The following is a 17,694-nucleotide window of genomic DNA, read 5'->3' as shown; positions in this document are numbered from 1 at the left end:
GTTTATTCATGGAGCACAATGGAAAGCTCCCTCATCTGTGAAACCATCATTTGAAGTCCATTTTTCCCATTTGATGCACAAGTGTAATCGCCTGGGCAAACTGGACTTTCTTCCATTCCAGAAACAGAGATTCCAAATGATTTGCTTCCCATATCAAATCCTAGTATGTGGGAAGAAAATGAGGCTGCATTCCACAATCGCAGCAGATTGAAGTTTGTGAAACCAACATACGCAGTGCATGAATGGAAACAGAAGGAATAACTGTAACAAGTGATATTTATGCCCATAACTGACAGAGGTTTGCTGTGAGGTTCTGCAACACTGTGATATGACCTCTTTTTTCTGCTTTATATTTTAATTTAGAACAACAATTTGTAATCTCTACACCATGCCACGGATTGCAGAACCTGTGTGGCTGACTATGATGTCGGGAGCATCCGAAAAGAACCAGCTCTGCCATCGTTTTATGAAGGAATTTGCTTTCTTAATGGAACAGGCATCTAAGAATCAGTACATATTCCTTTCTTTTGGTTTTCCTTCGACTTTAATATAAAAGACCTACATGCTGTCTATGAACTATTAATCTTAAAAACAGAAAGGAGTGAAGCATGTTGTTTGCAAATACCCCCTCCACGTTCCTAAACAAGAACAATGGTGCTGAAAAGCAATAGTTACAAAAAGAAGAGGAGCGGGAGTGATGACTGAGCATGTGATATGTGGCAGGCAGTCTTTCAGACCAAAGTAGTAAGAGGAGTTACTGCTAACTAAAGCAAACTATTAGTAAACACAAGTGTCTGACTCGTGTTAAAAGATACAGACTTCATGGATGAAGGAGATGATGTCGTGCATTGGTAGTCCAAATATAGAAGAAGAAGAGTTTGGATTTATATCCCCCCTTTCTCTCCTGTAGGAGACTCAAAGGGGCTTACAATCTCCTTGCCTTTTCCCCCTCACAACAAACACCCTGTGAAGTGGGGTGGGGGGGGCTGAGAAAGCTGCGAAAAGCTGTGACTAGCCCAAGGTCACCCAGCTGGTGTGTGTGGGAGTGCACAGGCTAATCTGAATTCCCCAGATAAGCTTCCACAACTCAAGCGGCAGAGCTGGGAATCAAACCCGGTTCCTCCAGATCAGAGTGCACCTGCTGTTAACCTCCTACGCCACTGCTGTAGTATTTCTATCTAGTGCTTGATGGAAGCTAGTTGAAATCTTCAGTATTTAATCTGACAGTTCATTTCAGTGGACTATACTTTAGATTCTCCTATGCAGAGAACATTGTCCGTGTAGTTCAAATTGCCCAGAAAAGTGACCACCCTGATTTCTTACAATTGAGAATCAAGCCAGGTGGGATGCTAGGAGTTCTGTGACTGGCACTCCCATTTTGTTCAGTTGTTTGTTTAAACAGCAGACAAGAAGAATCCTGATTCATATTGGGACTACAGCACAAGGTGGGGATGTGATTTCACTCCTCCACCCATGCTTAATTGGAAACAACCCAAGGAGCTAAAAGATTGGAAACGGGCAGATATTCATGTGACATCTATATATTTATCATTGTGAGAAAAACAGTCTGTTTTAGATCAGGAAAATGGGAGCCCCCCTTCCCTGCTCTCTGATCACAGTCCTGAGGTGAATCAGAGGAAAAGTGATAGGAGATCTATTCATAGAACCCTCAGGAAAACATCCTATTTGACCCGCTTAAGGTAAAACTTCACTAGGAATATGTATATAAATTAACTCTGGCACTCTTGAAAAACTTTTAATGGCTGTTTGGTGGCATGTCAGAGTTTTGATAATCCATTAATCCATATGCAAACCACCCATGTTGCTTCCCATTTTAAAGAGAAATCTCAGAAATCTGGCTTCCTTTTAAGACTTTGGGTGAATGAAAACTGATGACTGACTGATAGAACAAGATACTTGAACAGAACAGAAAATCAGAGACAAACTGTCAAGCCTCCAAAACAGTACTGAAACCTGATACTTAGCGGTTACCAGCTGCAGCTCACCAGATGTTAACTATATTTTCTCAGTGGAGCCATTGTGAAATGTGCAAAAAAGAACACTGTTTCAGTGTTCGGCACAATCAGACCTGACTTCTACAGAACTATAAAATCTTTCATCTATCTTCGTGAGCATACACTTGCAGATTCTAAAACCCTGAATGCCTAGAATGATGCTACAGATATTTGTTGGACATGGGTGCTTTTGTGCGAAAGCTGTGTCTCATTTCCTCTCAGAGACATGTTTCAGAAATCCTGATGCAAACTTCCCTCTGTCTTCTGTCACGAAAGCAATGCTTTCATTCATAATGGCATTCCCATCATGGAAGTAAATGAAAAGTTCTATATAAGGGTTGAAGTAAGGGATGAGTTACAAATTTTAGGGTATATATTAAAATGTTTATCATCCCTTTAGGAAATAGGTTGTGTACAAAATGTATGCAGCATGTCACTAGAATCGTATAAAAAAACCAGTTAAAGTGACAATGTTTGTTTCTCATTCTTCAGATTTTTACCAGCTCTTCTGACTGCAATTTTGACAAACCATTTGGCTTGGGTCCCAACTGTTATGCCAAATGGCCAGCCACCTATCAAAATCTTTCTAGAAAAGCATTCCTCGCAGAGTGTGGACATGTTGGCCAAGACTCATCCATACAATCCATTATGGGCACAGTTAGGTATGTCTGAAACCACTTTAATAGTTACTCTGCTAAGTCAGTGGGGATTTCACTGCTGGTTTTTGTGCTCTGTTTCAAGAACAAAGGGTTTTCTTTTTATAACAGGAAAACCAATCAAGTAGAAATGTGACAAAAGAAGGAAAGCAGTGAAAGAAATTATTTGCCCACAGTTATTTTACTGAACTTAGTAAAGTCAAATAATCAAAATATGAATAGAACTTCTTCATTTTTTTAAAATATCCCACACTTCCACAAAGAATCTCTGAGCAGCGTGTGTGGTGGTCATTCTCCACCTCTATTTGGGTTTCACAACAATTTGGCGAGGTAGCTTATATATAATGGCCTCAGGTGAATACAATTGCGATGTGCAATCAAAAATAGTTCAAAATGTGATTAGTATTCTGATCACCTGTGCCATTCTGCCAAATTTCATTTGAACTCAAATTAAAGACATTACACTGGAAGCTACTATTGTCATTCGTGTGTATAGGGGTGTGGGGAGAGGATATTAAAGCAAGTATGAGTCGTTTTTAAATTTTAGGAATGGTGCTAGATATTTTTGTCTGTTGTGTAATTAGCATGCTGTTGGTTTTTTTTAATTCTCTAGGTGACTTGTATGGAGCTATTGGGTCACCTGTGAGGCTATCAAAAACAGTTGTGGTTGGCAAAAAGCAAGATCTTGTACAACGTCTGCTGTACTTCCTCACTTACTTCATACGATGCTCTGAGCTGCAAGAGACTCATCTCCTGGAAAATGGAGAGGATGAGGCTATAGTGATGCCTGGCACAGTTATCACCACCACCCTAGAGAAAGGGGAAGTAGAGGAGTCTGAGTATGTTCTGGTTACAGTGCACAAAAACAGAATCAACTTGCCCTTTACTGAGTCTGAAGAAGTGAGAACATCTAACTGCAGCTGTAAATATTGCAAGTGCCCACTTAACCCTGGTCAAATTACAGAGGATGTTTCAGCACAGGAGAGGGATGATACCCCAGAGACTCCAGAGGTAGAAACTGAGATTGCTTCTGGTGAAAACAGGACTGTACCTGTTGACTTCCAAGAAAGTATTGCTGATGTGAAGCAATACAAAGAGTTGGTGACCTCTTGCCTGGATATAAAGTTAGAGAAAGTGGTTTTCACAGGGTCAGCATCAGTTGAAACATGCAAATTGGCGGTGCCCAGATTGGAACCAACAGGTGGGTCATGGAAGAATGAAGGATCAGTGGATTCTGATAATCATCCTGCTGAAGTAAAGAAATCAACAAATTCAGTGGTAGAGAAGAAACCACCAGATAAAATCTCATCTGATGCAATTCCTTGCAGTACAGCTGAGGCTCAGACAAAGGTGACTTTCCTCATTGGAGATTCCATGTCACCTGATTCAGATATTGAGGTCCGAAGTCAAGCAATAGCGGAACAAATGGTCAGGCACAACAACCAGATAGAGACTGAAGAAGGGATGACTGCTGATCAGAACTGTGAAGCAAGTCATGCCCTTGAGGACCAAAAAAGAGATTGTACTATTTCTGAAGCGTTTCCTCAGGCTATCAGCAAGCTGCAGAGTTTGAATCCTTACAATGAGGAAAGCGTGAGCCTGCTTGATGAATATTTTACAGAGGAGAATTCTGTTGAAACCAGGACTATTGATGATATTCCATTGAAAGCAACAGCAGACATTCTAGACCCCAGTAGTAGCTTAGAATTTCTCAGAAAAATATGTACAAAGAACCACAAACCCTCCAGTGAATTTTGTAAGTTTATGGAATCTGTGCGGCAAGAGACATGCAAAAACTGCTTTGCAGAGCAGGACCAAAGAGACAAAATCTCTATATGTATCCCCCATGGGGAAAAAGAGAGAGTAGAAAAAAAGGCCGACCCTGTTGCAGATTGGGACATTCCAAGAAATGAGAGTTCAGATAGCGCCCTCGGGGACAGTGAAAATGAAGATGCGGTTCACGATGCGGACAGAACCAACAGTAACTATTTTGGGGCAGAGCAAGAAGAATGGGCAGAAGAAGAGGAGATACCTTTTCCTGGGTGGGTATTTTGTGGGGAAATAAGCACATGGGCAAATGTATTTTATTCTTTGCATTCCTATGAATTGGTGTCTTCTAATTTAATAGCTAAGAATGGCATCTCTGGATGGAAATATACTTTTTTTGCTTTCTTTTTTTAGTTTGTGCTTGCCTGATGAATACCAGATAAAGCTGTACAAAGAAAATACTATATTTTTCTCATGTAAATGATATATCATTGATCATTTCAGTTGGGCTTCCTTCAAGACAGTAATTTAAGAGTTGCAGCAATGTAAGAGATGCTTATTTCACTGAGGTTGCAACTTAAAAGGCTCTGATTACCTTTCATGCTTTGCAAGGTATCGTGCTAATTTAGGAAAGGCTATTAAAAGAAAGACACTTGACTTAGAAAAAAAAGTGTTACAATTATTAATTTCAGCACACATCCATATATTTTTTCTTTCACTTTATATACTTTAAACTGTTCTTGAACGAAAGTGTCTTTTGAAAGCAACTTTTGACATTGTCGGAGCAAATTATTCTCAATCCACCACAGAGATTGATGGACAGCACAATAAAGTCCCACTAAAGTTAGTGGATTTAAGTGTGACAACCATTCACTAGATTGCTCCCTATAGGGTTTCACTGAAGTAGACAGAAATTGATCCTAGTTGTAGTATATATGCCCATGTTATACCTTTCTTTCAGGTCAAAATTAATTGAAGTGAACTCTGTCCAGCCCAGTATTGCCAATTTTGGAAGGTCCTTGCTAGGTGGCTACTGTTCATCTTACGTACCTGACTTTGTTTTGCAAGGAGTAGGAAATGATGAGAAACTGAAACATTGTTTGATGTCAGATTTGTCACATGCTGTGCAGGTAATTTAAACTATATCCAACCCATGAACTATGTATTTGACAGTCAACAAAAAGGAATATTTCTCTTAGCCTACTGGAACAGCGATGAAACTGGTTTTATATTAAGTGCGTATAATTTCTGTAAGCTTGTTTATTAAAGAGTGTGATCAATTGATGAGTGAAAAACACTTTCCCAGTATTTCAGATGGAGGATCCTGGATAAATTGTGTGTTGTGCAGCATTTGCTCTGTCATGGCTAATGTTTATAAAATATAGGTTGCTTACTACTTTCCAAGACAGTGGGGTGAATCAGATCAGTAGCAATATCAATTATCAATGTCATTAGGTAACAAGATTTTAAAACACAGCACCCTGGTGCACATAGAAAACTAATTGTGCTTAAGTGTCTTTGAAATAAGTGGAACAAATTAGTTGTAACTAACCCAATTAAGTTAGGACTCTCTTTGAATGGTGTCCAACACATTTTTAACATTCAGATTTCTGAGCCTTTAAGATAGATGTATATTTATTTTATTTCATTCATTTATACTAAACCTTTCTTTTTCTGGGGAACCAAAGCAGCTTATTTTGTTCTACCCCACCCCAGCCGTGTGAAGGTATGTTAGCCTCAGTGTGTATACACTTGGCCAAGGCCACCCATCAAACTTCCATGGCAGAATGGGGATTTAAACCTGGGTCACCCTAGTTTGGTACTTTTACCACCACACAGTTCTGCCCCTTAATATAATGGCTAAGATTCCCCAAAATCAACGTTTGCTACTATGCCATATGTAGTTGACAGCTCTCATGCTTCCCAGAAGATGCACATTTCTGTCCAGCTACAATTTAGCCTTGATAGGAACTTCTGTCCGTGAAAGAACCAGATAGTGGGGAAAACTAAAAGGGTGATCATCATCTTCGTACCATGCTTCTGAAGTCTCAGGGGCATCTTGACTATTGGAAACAGAATTAGGCTAAGTGTACTTTGATCAGCAAGGGATTATGCCCTAGAAAAAGAGGGCTGCATGTGGGTATTACTGGCACCAAAGATACTTTTGTCATTACAGATAAATTAAAAATAATAGTGCCGTTGGTTTTTAAGACCAATTATTTGAGTAGATATCTGTTTCCACAATTTCTTGTATCCATCATAGTTTTCAGATAAAAATTACTCTGAATAAAACAACTAATAGTAATTTCTAGAAGTTCTGTGGCTTTTCACTTAAAAGAAAAATTTCTGTTTCTTTGTACACGGAAGAAGGATGACCATTTCCCCCACGCTATAATTTAACTTAGGCAGCTCAATTGATATTCTGGGGGGCGGGGTGAACACTCACAAGGAGCAGCAGAGCACTTTTCCAATGCATTTGTCCCCTTTGCTGACACAAGGAGCACCCCCGCTAGTGGAGGGGGCAGAGGCACCTGTGGGTGCCCACAACTCAACTCTGTACTGGTGAAACCCAGAGGCCTGGGATGCCGGCATAGGGGAGGCAGGCTGGGGCATTCCCGGAGTGGAACTGATATTAGTTAGCTTCCCCTGGCTTTCCAGCCAAGGACCACCAGCCCCAACTCTGCAGACTTACACCAACCTAAGCATGTTTGTCCCATGGGGCTATTTGGACAGCTGGAAGGATTTAAACATTCCCTCCTTTTGACACTGTCCAATGGTCCTGTGGAGGCAGCATGGCAACCCCTTCACAGTGCCAAACCCCCGGCTGCCTCCGCTCACCCCACCCACCCCCGCCCCAATCTGGTTTGCGCTATATAAGTATCCTAGAAGGAACAGGAGCACCACAGAGAGCATATTTGAAAGCAGCTGTCAAATAGAAGTTATGTAATGGTTTGGGCAGTTGAGTCCCTTGTGCAAATGGTTTGGTGTCAGAAGCATTTACTGTAATCCTTTTCACCCTTTTCCTGTTTTAAAATGCAACTGAAAGCTTTTAAAGCGTCTGTTCAAAAAGAGCTTGCACTTTACTCCCTCTGCTGGTCTTAGAGCATAACTAATGCATATTCTGATTACTGTAACTGTTACCAATATTAAATGGCAGGTAAATAGAAACCAACATTAAATGATAATGATTTTCTCCAATAAGACAAAAAATATGCAAATCAAAAAAACTTCAGAGAGAAACAGGCAATGTTGTTTTAGGTGGGTCAAGTCATAGCCATCTAGTTCTTATTTGCATCACAACAGTGGTGGGATTCAAATAATTTAACAACTGGTTATTTACAAGCACCATTTTAACAACCGGTTCTGCCGAAGTGATGCAACTCTGCTGAATCCCACCATAGACAAAATTGTAGTCATTAAAAAAATTACCTTTAAATCCATTTTCATGGATATATACATCAAGCACAAATGCACACCTTTCTCCCTTTTGAACCCCAGTGGTGCCCTATCATGCCCTGCTTTCAAATTATATCAGAAATGGCTTGCCATGTTGCTGTGGGGGGAGGGGTCTTTTTTTTAACTACAAAAAAGGTGTCTGTCTGGGGTTCAGTTCAAGCATTGGCTGCATTGAATGCTGTGAAAGTTGGTTGTTATTTTCAGTGGACCTAGGGCTTTGTTTGAAGCAATGAATGATGATATGTGCTTTTCCCAAACTGCTAAACGCTTTCAAGTTTTCATTCGGAGTCTGTATTTTCAGGGACTATTATCGAATCTCATTCATGCTTAGAAACAATTGGCTAGATCCAAAGAACTAGAAGGAGAATGCCACTTTCAAAAGGGATCTTTTTCATTTCCCCCTGCTTTCTGTACCCTCCACACAACACTCAAAAGCTGGGGGGACTTCAGGCACAGCAGGGATGGGAAAGCATTTTGAGTGGGAACTGCTGGATATCCTTGCACATGGGCACTTTGGATCCAACTCGATTAATTTTATCTTGTTAAAATCCCATATTTCTTGTTTGCCTTTTAGCACCCTGTTCTCGATGAACCAATTGCAGAAGCCGTCTGCATTATTGCAGACACTGATAAATGGACAGTGCAAGTGGCCAGTAGTCAGAGGCGAATGATTGATAATAAACTCGGGAAGGATGTGTTAGTTTCGAACCTTGTCTCCAACCTGCTTCATTCCACCCTCCAGCTTTATAAGCATAATTTATCTCCAAATTTTGTAAGTACCAGGGTTTGTCTAAAATGTTTCAGGCATGATTCAAGTCTCAGTATGAAGTTAGTCAAATTGTTTCTAGCAAAAAAAGGTAATAGATTTGTTCTGTAGCTTTTATTTGTTCTGTAGCTTTTATTTCAGCATAATTCACTAAAATCAACACTGTTTTCATTTTAATTCCAGATGCAATGGTAGGGAAATAAATCTCATAGAGTTCAGTAGAACTCATTTCCATGCAAAGTGTGCTAAAACTCAAAAAATTTGGGTGCACCGTTTTGCAACCTCTGTTCATTCTGTACAACTTGGCTGCACAGACTTCTTGTGAAGCATGACTTTCTTATACATACACCCTCATGCTACAGCCCTTGATGGTCCCTGAAATACTGTTCTTTGGAGACATGAAACTCCCAGGAACAATATTTGGGGCAGGGGAAGGGGCTACAGCCAAAGGGAGGAGGCAAGAAATAATGGAAATGCTTCACTGGGCCCAACTCACCAAGTACTGCAAAGGTAGCTGACAACATTTCTGCAAATCAAAGTTCATCAGAGTTCTTCTGAAGATCAGTTCAGGCCTGATGAACATTCAAAGTAATGCTGTTCTACAGCACATTTATCTACCTTGATTTTATGTAACCAGATTTTTTTTTTAGAGAAACTCACATAAGTGCTCTGTCTCTTTTATTCCAAGGGGAAGGGGAAATGAGGCATTTGAGAGGTAGTAAAAAGTTTTTTAACCCTCACCTCGGTTACATTTTTGAACACAATTTGCTGCTCGCTCATAGTTTCTTCTTCCTCCAGTTTACAGCACTGACACTAATTTTCTGTTGTTGTTGTCGTGTGGGTTTTTCCTTAGTCGATCCCAGCTAGTAAGGATTTACACAGGAAGTTTGATGATGTGACATTATTACGTGTTCAATTGTACTTAACTATATGATGAGCCTTTCGGGAGAGGGCGGCATACAAATTTAATTTCCAATCCATGGTAATACAAGTCAGATCAAGAGTGTTTCTTGTCCTCATTCTGATTGGACAAACATTGTCATAGCTTTTCCAAATAAACTCCAAAGTTGGGGTCCTGTTTTATGGGGATGAAGTCTGTCACAAAGCATGTCTTTCTGTTTCTGCTCAGCCCTTCTTATATACAACTATACAAGCAGTAAGGCTATGGAATACTTGGTAAAAGCATAAGCAATAGGTAGACCTGTGTGTCTATTGTTATATTCTGTAACATCCATCTGTAGCCATTTTAAATCTTTTTTGTTTTTAGTTTACCTAGATGAGCTTTAACCCAGATTCTCCTCTCCTCTCCCCGAGTTCCTCCTGCATCTTGCTTATTTTCACAAAAGATACCTAAACATATTTCTTACAGGGCACATGCAAATATTTACCCTGCTAGCCTAAAAAAGGCAGCATTCTTGGGTGGACTATAATTTGCTTTCCTGTGGTCTTTGATTGCAGTTGGGGACTGTTTTGTTTTTGACATCATTGTTTCTGTCTTCTTTCTCTCTCTCCCCCTACCCCACCCCCCAGTGTGTCATGCACCTGGAAGATCGATTGCAGGAGCTGTATTTCAAGAGCAAAATGTTGTCTGAGTATCTCAAAGGGCAGATGCGAGTTCATGTCAAGGAGCTGGGTGTGGTACTGGGGTAAGGTCTCATTTCATAGTTGCTTTTCTGCTTTAGGGATGTTTTAGATCATCCTGCAGGGGGTTGGACTGGATGCTCTTTAGGTCCCTTCCAACTTTTTAATTCAATGATTCTTTAACTAAGTAAGATTATTCTGGCTGTCCAAACTGTACTAGTAGAAACCACTATAGACTTATTACAGTTGTTTTAGAGTTTTCATAAAGTGCTTTGGTGGCCAGCACAGGGAGCATTCTTATTGATTTTATGCTACTCTTTTCTTAAGAGAACATAAGAAAGACCCTGCTGGATCAAGCCAGAGTCTATCTAGTCCAGCACTCTGCTACTCGCAGTGGCCCACCAGATACCTTTGGGAGCTTTTTAAGGGCAAATTGGAGAATTTGTCAAGAAATAAAACATGAAACATTTTAAAATTATACCATAGAACAGTCACACATAGAACTGGTAAATGTTTATAACTAAGCCTTTTGAGTTATGTTCAGGATCACAGACTAAAGCCAGAATCCTGAGCCAAACTAGTCTAGAGTGGGGACCCCAACATGGTGTTTCCAGCTTTCCTTTGAACTGGCATGGATCCCCAGGATTCTGCTACTGGAAGGTATTTTCATATACAGAACAGATTTTTCTCCCTTCCCATCTCCCCCTGCAGCCCAAAATACTCTACCAGATATAACATAACAAGAGAGTTGGAGGTTCACAGTGGGAGAGGAGAATCAGTGCAAATCACACACACATCTCTCCCAGATCAAAGTGGAAAGTTTTCACAGGATCTAACCCAGTATTTGCCTGATTGACTTTGGAGCCTGTGGCCTGTTATAATTTATGATGGGGAATAAGGATAGGCACAATACAGGCATGACTATTTCTCTGCTAAGAGGACTTAAAGTAGCTGGGGGGGGTAATCAAGGAGTTGGTATTTTTTTTAAATGCTGTGACTTGGATCAATATCAAACATTCATGGGGGGTGTCATCTTTGTGCGTTCCTAGCACCATGTATAGCATGGCCCCTAGTCATATTGCATGCACCAAACCCACTGTGACTAAGCATGTATCAAGCATGTATCAAGCTGTGAGTCTCAAATTGCTGGCCCAATAGCCATGTTAAGCCTAATCTTATACAGCAGGAACAGGACAGAGCTGTATGGTTAGCAGCTGTTCACTTGTTGAAATGTGGATCCTTCTTCTTTGGGAAGCACCAAGTCCATTTATATCCTTTGGGCTAGGAGATCTGTGCTCCAAGAGCAAAAGCCTATTGATTCAGTAGAAGGAAGAATGAATTTTCTTTGTGATCCATTTGTTGTGTGGTACAGTATACCTTGACCTGGATACTCCAGGCTAGCCCGATCCCTGCTTACCTTCCAGGGTCAAGCCTAAGGTAGGCCAGAGTCACTACACAGAGGCAAATTGATACAAAATAATATCCCATTGTGATTTAAAAGAATCTATTTCCAGGCTTTGTTTCCTCTTTATTTGGAACTTATCTATTGATAATTATCGGGGGGGGGGGGGTTTCCACACATTCAAAATGGAAATTTAGCGTTTTGGAAGTGTCTTGTTAACTTCACTCAGGTTTTATTATTGTTATTACTACCAGAAAAGCTGAAAGCAGTGAACACTTTTGTCATGCAGTGCTATAACTAGACAGTCGGGGGGGGGTGGGTGGGGGGGGGTGCAGTGGGGATCAGCTTTTGACCAAGTCACTGGGGCATGCATTTACAAAAGAAATCACTAAGCTCTTTATTTAGAGAAATGTATATAATTTGTGGTTTATTTAGAGCTTGGCAGTACAAAGCTCTTTGATTAATTTGTTTAATGCAAAAAACTGTTGATCATTGTAACAGTCTAAGTGCAGGCAATTTGACAGGAGGAAGCATATTTCTAAAGTGTCAGTGAGCCTTCAAGATGTTGAACACAAGGACTGAAAATGCTTCTCTGTCTTTCTTTTAGGATTGAATCCAGTGACCTACCTTTACTGGCAGCTGTAGCAAGTACTCACTCTCCATACGTTGCCCAGATTCTGCTCTAAAATACCAAAGGGCACAGACAATAACTTTCTTTTTATAAAATGGAAAACAAGGAATCCGACATAAACCACTCTTGTCCAGGCCCCTTCATGCCTGCAGGCTAATGAACTGAACGGCTTGCTTTAGCTGACTTGTGTGCCTCTGCAACTGAACATATGTTGTGCAAACAAATGGACTCTCCTCTCCTGCCCCTTCTTTCTTGGTCATTCTTTTTAAAAGAAGGGATAAATTAAGGCCAGAGTTTCAGCTCACTGGAGGAGATGCTGGAGTTTGAAGGACGCTAAATGGTTTGAGCAGAACGGCAAAAATGGATGTAATGCCAAGCTGTTCTAATCTGGAAATACAAGAAGGAATGGTTTCCTCAAATGAGCCTGTGCAGTGCTGTTACTGTGTATACAAGAAAGCAAAGTCAGCTGGCTTGGGCGTGATTTGGTACCAATTAGAGAAGTATTTAAAGTAAATCACCATCAAGCTACAGTTATTTGTAGCAGCCTGGACTGTTTGTGCATTAAAAAGCTGAAAATCTTGGGAGGGACCTTTAAAAGGGCCAAAATACCCTACTAATGCTCAGAAACATGTTTGTAGAAATTAGTCTATTTGAGATGGGGCAATCCTGGGAGAACTAGTCAGGGCATGTTTGTCTGTTCTCCTCAAGGGTGGCTGTGCAAACTGATCCTTTGCATTCAGTTTGTTATGATGTGAATGCAGAAAACAAAACAAACAAAAAGGTTAAAATATTGACTGGAATTTGTATACAGGATCCTGTTTGGGTTTTTGGAGAGAAAAAAATCACACATTTTATTTCTTGATTGTATCCCATTTTAGTTACAGTTCAGAAAATGATAGGCACACTTAAGTTACTTTGAAATCCTTAGGGTTTAAGTCCCTAGTAGTGCAAACCTACGCAAAGTTACTTTAGCAAGGCAGTCAAAAGACTGGGGAGATTATGCCGTGTAACTGTATTCTTCCCATTGGTTTAAGTTATACCTAATGTCTCAGTTTCTTTGGACTGTGCCTGTTGGTTTTTAGCTTAACTGCTTTGTTGCAGTCAGTTTTCATGAAGAAGATATGGGAATGCACTTACAAAAATAACCAAGATTGCAATACGTTGGAGGGTTTAAAAAATATTGTCCTTAATTACTCAGGTAAATTTCGTTTGTTGTTTTTAAGAAAGGCCTTTGTAGTTACAGATTTTGAAGGTGGCTCTGCTTTTACACCATTTTAACAGTCGTTTCAGCATCATTTTAAACATCTCTCAAGGTACTAGTCCCACCCCCCAATCTGTTTCCAATGAATAGACTTAAAAATTGTTCACTATTTTCCGCCATGCGCCAGTCTTGGTGTTGTCAAATTGCTGATGAGGGACCTATCAGTTATAAGAAATACCTACAACAGATGGAATGATTTTGTTCTGAACAAGGTTTACTACCTCAGTTTATATAATGGGACATGGCATTAGACAGCTTTTTTTTCTTAGCATCTAGTTAAACTTCATTAGCTATGTTTGTCATTAGTTTCTTTCATTTTTAGTGTTCTGAATTTCATAGATCAATGAAAAGAAAAAAGACAAAAATTCATTAAATCACTAAGATAACACCAACCATGTTATACATTTATCAGGTATCATATAGACATTTCATTAGTAATTTTTTGAGAGAAAGAATGACAGAGAGAGACCCAGAGAGAGAGGATGACAGCACACTTGAACCTCTAGTTCTGGAGTGCTACTTTTGTTTTCTCTAAAGGTTGTGATAACACTGCTGGGAACTTGGTACTTGTACCATAATTATAAAGGGCGAAAGCAGTTCACACTCCCTGATAGCAGCATCATTGTTGTTGAACACTTATGGCCAACTATCACACCCATTGTATCATGGTTTTCCCTGTACCCATGCATTTTTTGGCTTTTAAAAAAAGGTTTAATTTCCATTATTTATTTATTTATTGGTATGTTCAAGGTTTCTCTACAGCATGACTGCTCGTGTAGCCATTTTTATGTGCACCAGTTGAACAATGTTATCCTGTTTCCTGTAGTTGTGCCCCATCATTTCACAACATTTTCTGTGCATTTTTCCCTTGGAAGGAACCCCATGTCAGTGTCTGCTGTCACTTTGGCTGCTGAAAATGCTTCAGCCTTTCTTGAAGTTCTTCCTATTACACCTATAATAAATCCCTATTTAAATCAGGCCATTTCTCTAGTGAACAAGTGTGAAAACTGGCTGTTGTGAGTTTTCCGAACTGTGTGGCCATGGTCTGGTAGTTTCTGCTCCTGACATTTCACCCACATCTGTGGCTGGCATCTTCACAGCAAAAACCCAGTTTATTCCGGCCGTAAAAGCATTCTACAGTACATAAAATGTAAAAATATTAGATTGGATGCCAGAACATGGGTTGATTTCTAGCAGTTGCCACAAGTATTTAAATTAATTAGGAGCAGCAGTGGCGTAGGAAGTTAAGAGCTCGTGTATCTAATCTGGAGGAACCGGGTTTGATTCCAGCTCTGCCTCCTGAGCTGTGGAGGCTTATCTGGGGAATTCAGATTAGCCTGTACACTCCCACACACGCCAGCTGGGTGACCTTGGGCTAGTCACAGCTTCTCGGAGCTCTCTCAGCCCCACCTACCTCACAGGGTGTTTGTTGTGAGGGGGGAAGGGCAAGGTGATTGTAAACCCCTTTGAGTCTCCTGCAGGAGAGAAAGGGGGGATATAAATCCAAACTCTTATTCTTCTTCTAAATGTTTGCTGCGAAGGGATTTTAATTGCACACAAGACTGCAGCAAATGGCAGAGTATATCCAAGAGCTCCATATATGCACGGGACACCGCTTCCACTGTCCCGTCGACACCACTTCCACAGGGCTCTTCTCTTTTCTACAGCCAGCCCTGTTATATCATAAACATAGAACATTATTTTGATAAAAAGAAATAACATGAAAATAGCATTGCAGCTATTTTCACATGGCAAACTGTAAAATTTCAGCTGAGTTAAATATGAGCAATGTGGCCTAAAACCTCATCCGTAAATAAAAATGAGCATTCACTGCTACAGAGAAAATGTTTTCTTCTGTGATCTAAGGGTTTGTGTTGTTGCATACGTTCTTTTCCCAAAAGGATTCATATATACCTTCAGGCTCTTGCATAAACCTAAAACATGGATGTAAGCTTCTCTGTCAGAAACACTGAGTCCAACAAATAATCACTGCAGTGTCAACTCAAGCTGCTGAGCCAATGCCACTTCCTGGTTTAGCACACATCTGATTAATGCCACAATGTTCAACAGTGTTCCGGTACAGCTGTACTCATTGCCCTCCCCCATTTACTTATTTGCTATAAAGGAGTGGCTGATAGGATCAGCAGGCATTATGTTCTGATCAGTTATTCAAGACAGTGGCTTGGAACCACTGTCTTGGGCACAATCCTATTTATATCATAAGTACTCAGAAATTGGTAGCACAAGATTGTGTGCAAGTGGAAATACAAATGAGGATACAATAAGTCTTTTGATTTGGTCTTTTTCTTGTGTGTCTGCTTACACCAGAATGCTTCTACTATTGGAAATTTGCACTGGATCCAACCCACAGAGTTGCCTTCAAAGGGCAATAATCTCTTATCTACCACCATACAAATATCTGAGCATTGGGTGTATTTAAAGAAGAAGGGGAGTATATTGTTGTGATAGTCCTAATATTATTGCTGGAATGGTCCCTGTTCAAAACATACCGTAGCATGATCGCAAGCTTTCCTGTGACTGATCACTTGTTTATGGTACATGAGATTTTGTGGTACGGACACCTGATTGTTTGGATTTTTATTTTTTAAGGGAACTATAACAGCACTTGTAGTGTTTACCTCTTAATGTTTCATGCTTTTCACAATAATGTATGTACAGAACTAATCTTTTTTTTTTTTTGGATTTTGCAATATTCCCAACATCCAGTAATATGTCTTAATTTTAAGGCTGAAAATATTTAAGTGTATTACACATACATTCTAGCAAATTTTGTCCTACTGCAGCTGGCGACTGCAAATGCAAAGCTGCCAAAAAGCAGAGAGAGAGAGAGAGAGAGATTAGGAGGATCTCCCCAAGCAGGATTTTAAATCTTGACTTTTAAAACCCCTGTTGAGTAAGGTAAATTTTCTGTGAGGGTTTTTTAAAAAAATATTTGCTGTCCCCTAAATTATTTAGATAGTGGTATGTGTAATATGCTGGGCAAAATGTACATACTTGTTTTCTTCTTTTTGTATATATACATTTCCCAAGATGTGCACTTGTACTATAATAACCATTCCCAATTTTGAGGGAACTTTGTGCAATAAATACGATATTGTCCATTTAAGGACTTGTTTGTTTTATTTACCCAGGGTGGCAGTTTATTTGTTAACTTGCACAACTCCCTTGCATTATCCAGGGAGCTGCTCTGGGCACACTCATTCGAAACCAAAATTCTCAAAAGAAATTTGCCATACAAAAGGGATGGAGATTATCACATGGAGTTGGAAGGGTTCATACAGGCCATCTAGTCCAACCCCCTGCATAAATGTTATCAATATGCCTTGAGATTACTGGTCCCTCATAGTTTAATTTCTCCTACAAATTAAAATGAAAATAGCCTCAAAACAGGCTGCAGAGGCTGCCATTCAGTATCCTTAAAGCTAATTGTCTGACTTGCAAAGCAACTTGACTGCAGCCTTGTTTTCTTGTCCAATCCTCAAATTGCTTTTATATGGCCTCCCTCATCCCCACTTTGACACTAAGGTTAGGATAGGATGTAAACCAGCTTCAACTGAGATCAACTTTTTCTGCCCTCCATAGTTATTTCTAATGCATTTGAATGAGACTTTCATGCTGGCAATCCAATCACCAGCTATCACATCTGTATCCAGTGGCACTGTGATTTATATTTGCACTGTAGGGCTTGCCATGAACCATAAATGTGTGAACAAATGTGTCAGCATCCTCCTTAAATGTAAGAAGGACAGGTTGCTTTAAACACTATTAACAAAGGCCTAACTTTACTGGTGGTGTATGGTCTACTTTTTTCTTCTTCTGCTATTTAATAGCCGACACAGCTGGTGATTATACCTGCAACCATATTGTAGCAGCAGCTGGGAACAGATCAAGCTGTTGAATAGTGACAGAACATGTTCCATTTCAGAGAAGCTGTGGTTGGGCTGATGAGTGTGAATGACAGGTGCTTTCATACTACACTGAACATTCTGCAGGGTTGACTGCAGAAGGACTGTTTTATTTTTTTAAAGACTGCCATGAATCAAGGGGTGGGGGAGGGGCTCAGCAAGGTTATCTGCATATGCAACATTACATTGGTGATTCAGCTGACAGCTTCTTTTTGAAGTGATGTTGTGGATTC

At 40.1% G+C, this 17,694-nt stretch overlaps 1 protein-coding gene across 4 annotated transcripts in view; it reads left to right on the top strand.

Annotated features, from left to right (window-relative positions):
* Nucleotides 1–14,869, top strand: part of FNIP1 (folliculin interacting protein 1) — a 99,907-nt gene extending 85,038 nt beyond the window's left edge. For 3 of the 4 annotated variants that reach the window (XM_048488524.1, XM_048488523.1, XM_048488525.1), the window contains 7 exons: nt 364–510; nt 2,508–2,677; nt 3,285–4,713; nt 5,400–5,568; nt 8,469–8,666; nt 10,191–10,306; nt 12,251–14,869. In XM_048488524.1, the coding sequence (XP_048344481.1) occupies nt 364–510; nt 2,508–2,677; nt 3,285–4,713; nt 5,400–5,568; nt 8,469–8,666; nt 10,191–10,306; nt 12,251–12,329 (2,308 nt within the window). In that variant the 3' untranslated portion in view covers nt 12,330–14,869. Of the gene's footprint in view, nt 1–363; nt 511–2,507; nt 2,678–3,284; nt 4,714–5,399; nt 5,569–8,468; nt 8,667–10,190; nt 10,307–12,250 lie in introns of those variants that run through there. The other variant, XR_007243830.1, reaches the window with a different exon arrangement.
* The last annotated feature ends 2,825 nt before the right edge of the window (nt 14,870–17,694 follow it).

Source organism: Sphaerodactylus townsendi, linkage group LG03 (genome assembly GCF_021028975.2).
Source record: "Sphaerodactylus townsendi isolate TG3544 linkage group LG03, MPM_Stown_v2.3, whole genome shotgun sequence".
Classification (NCBI taxonomy): Eukaryota; Metazoa; Chordata; class Lepidosauria; order Squamata; family Sphaerodactylidae; genus Sphaerodactylus; species Sphaerodactylus townsendi.
This window is presented reverse-complemented; position numbering and strand designations above follow the sequence as displayed.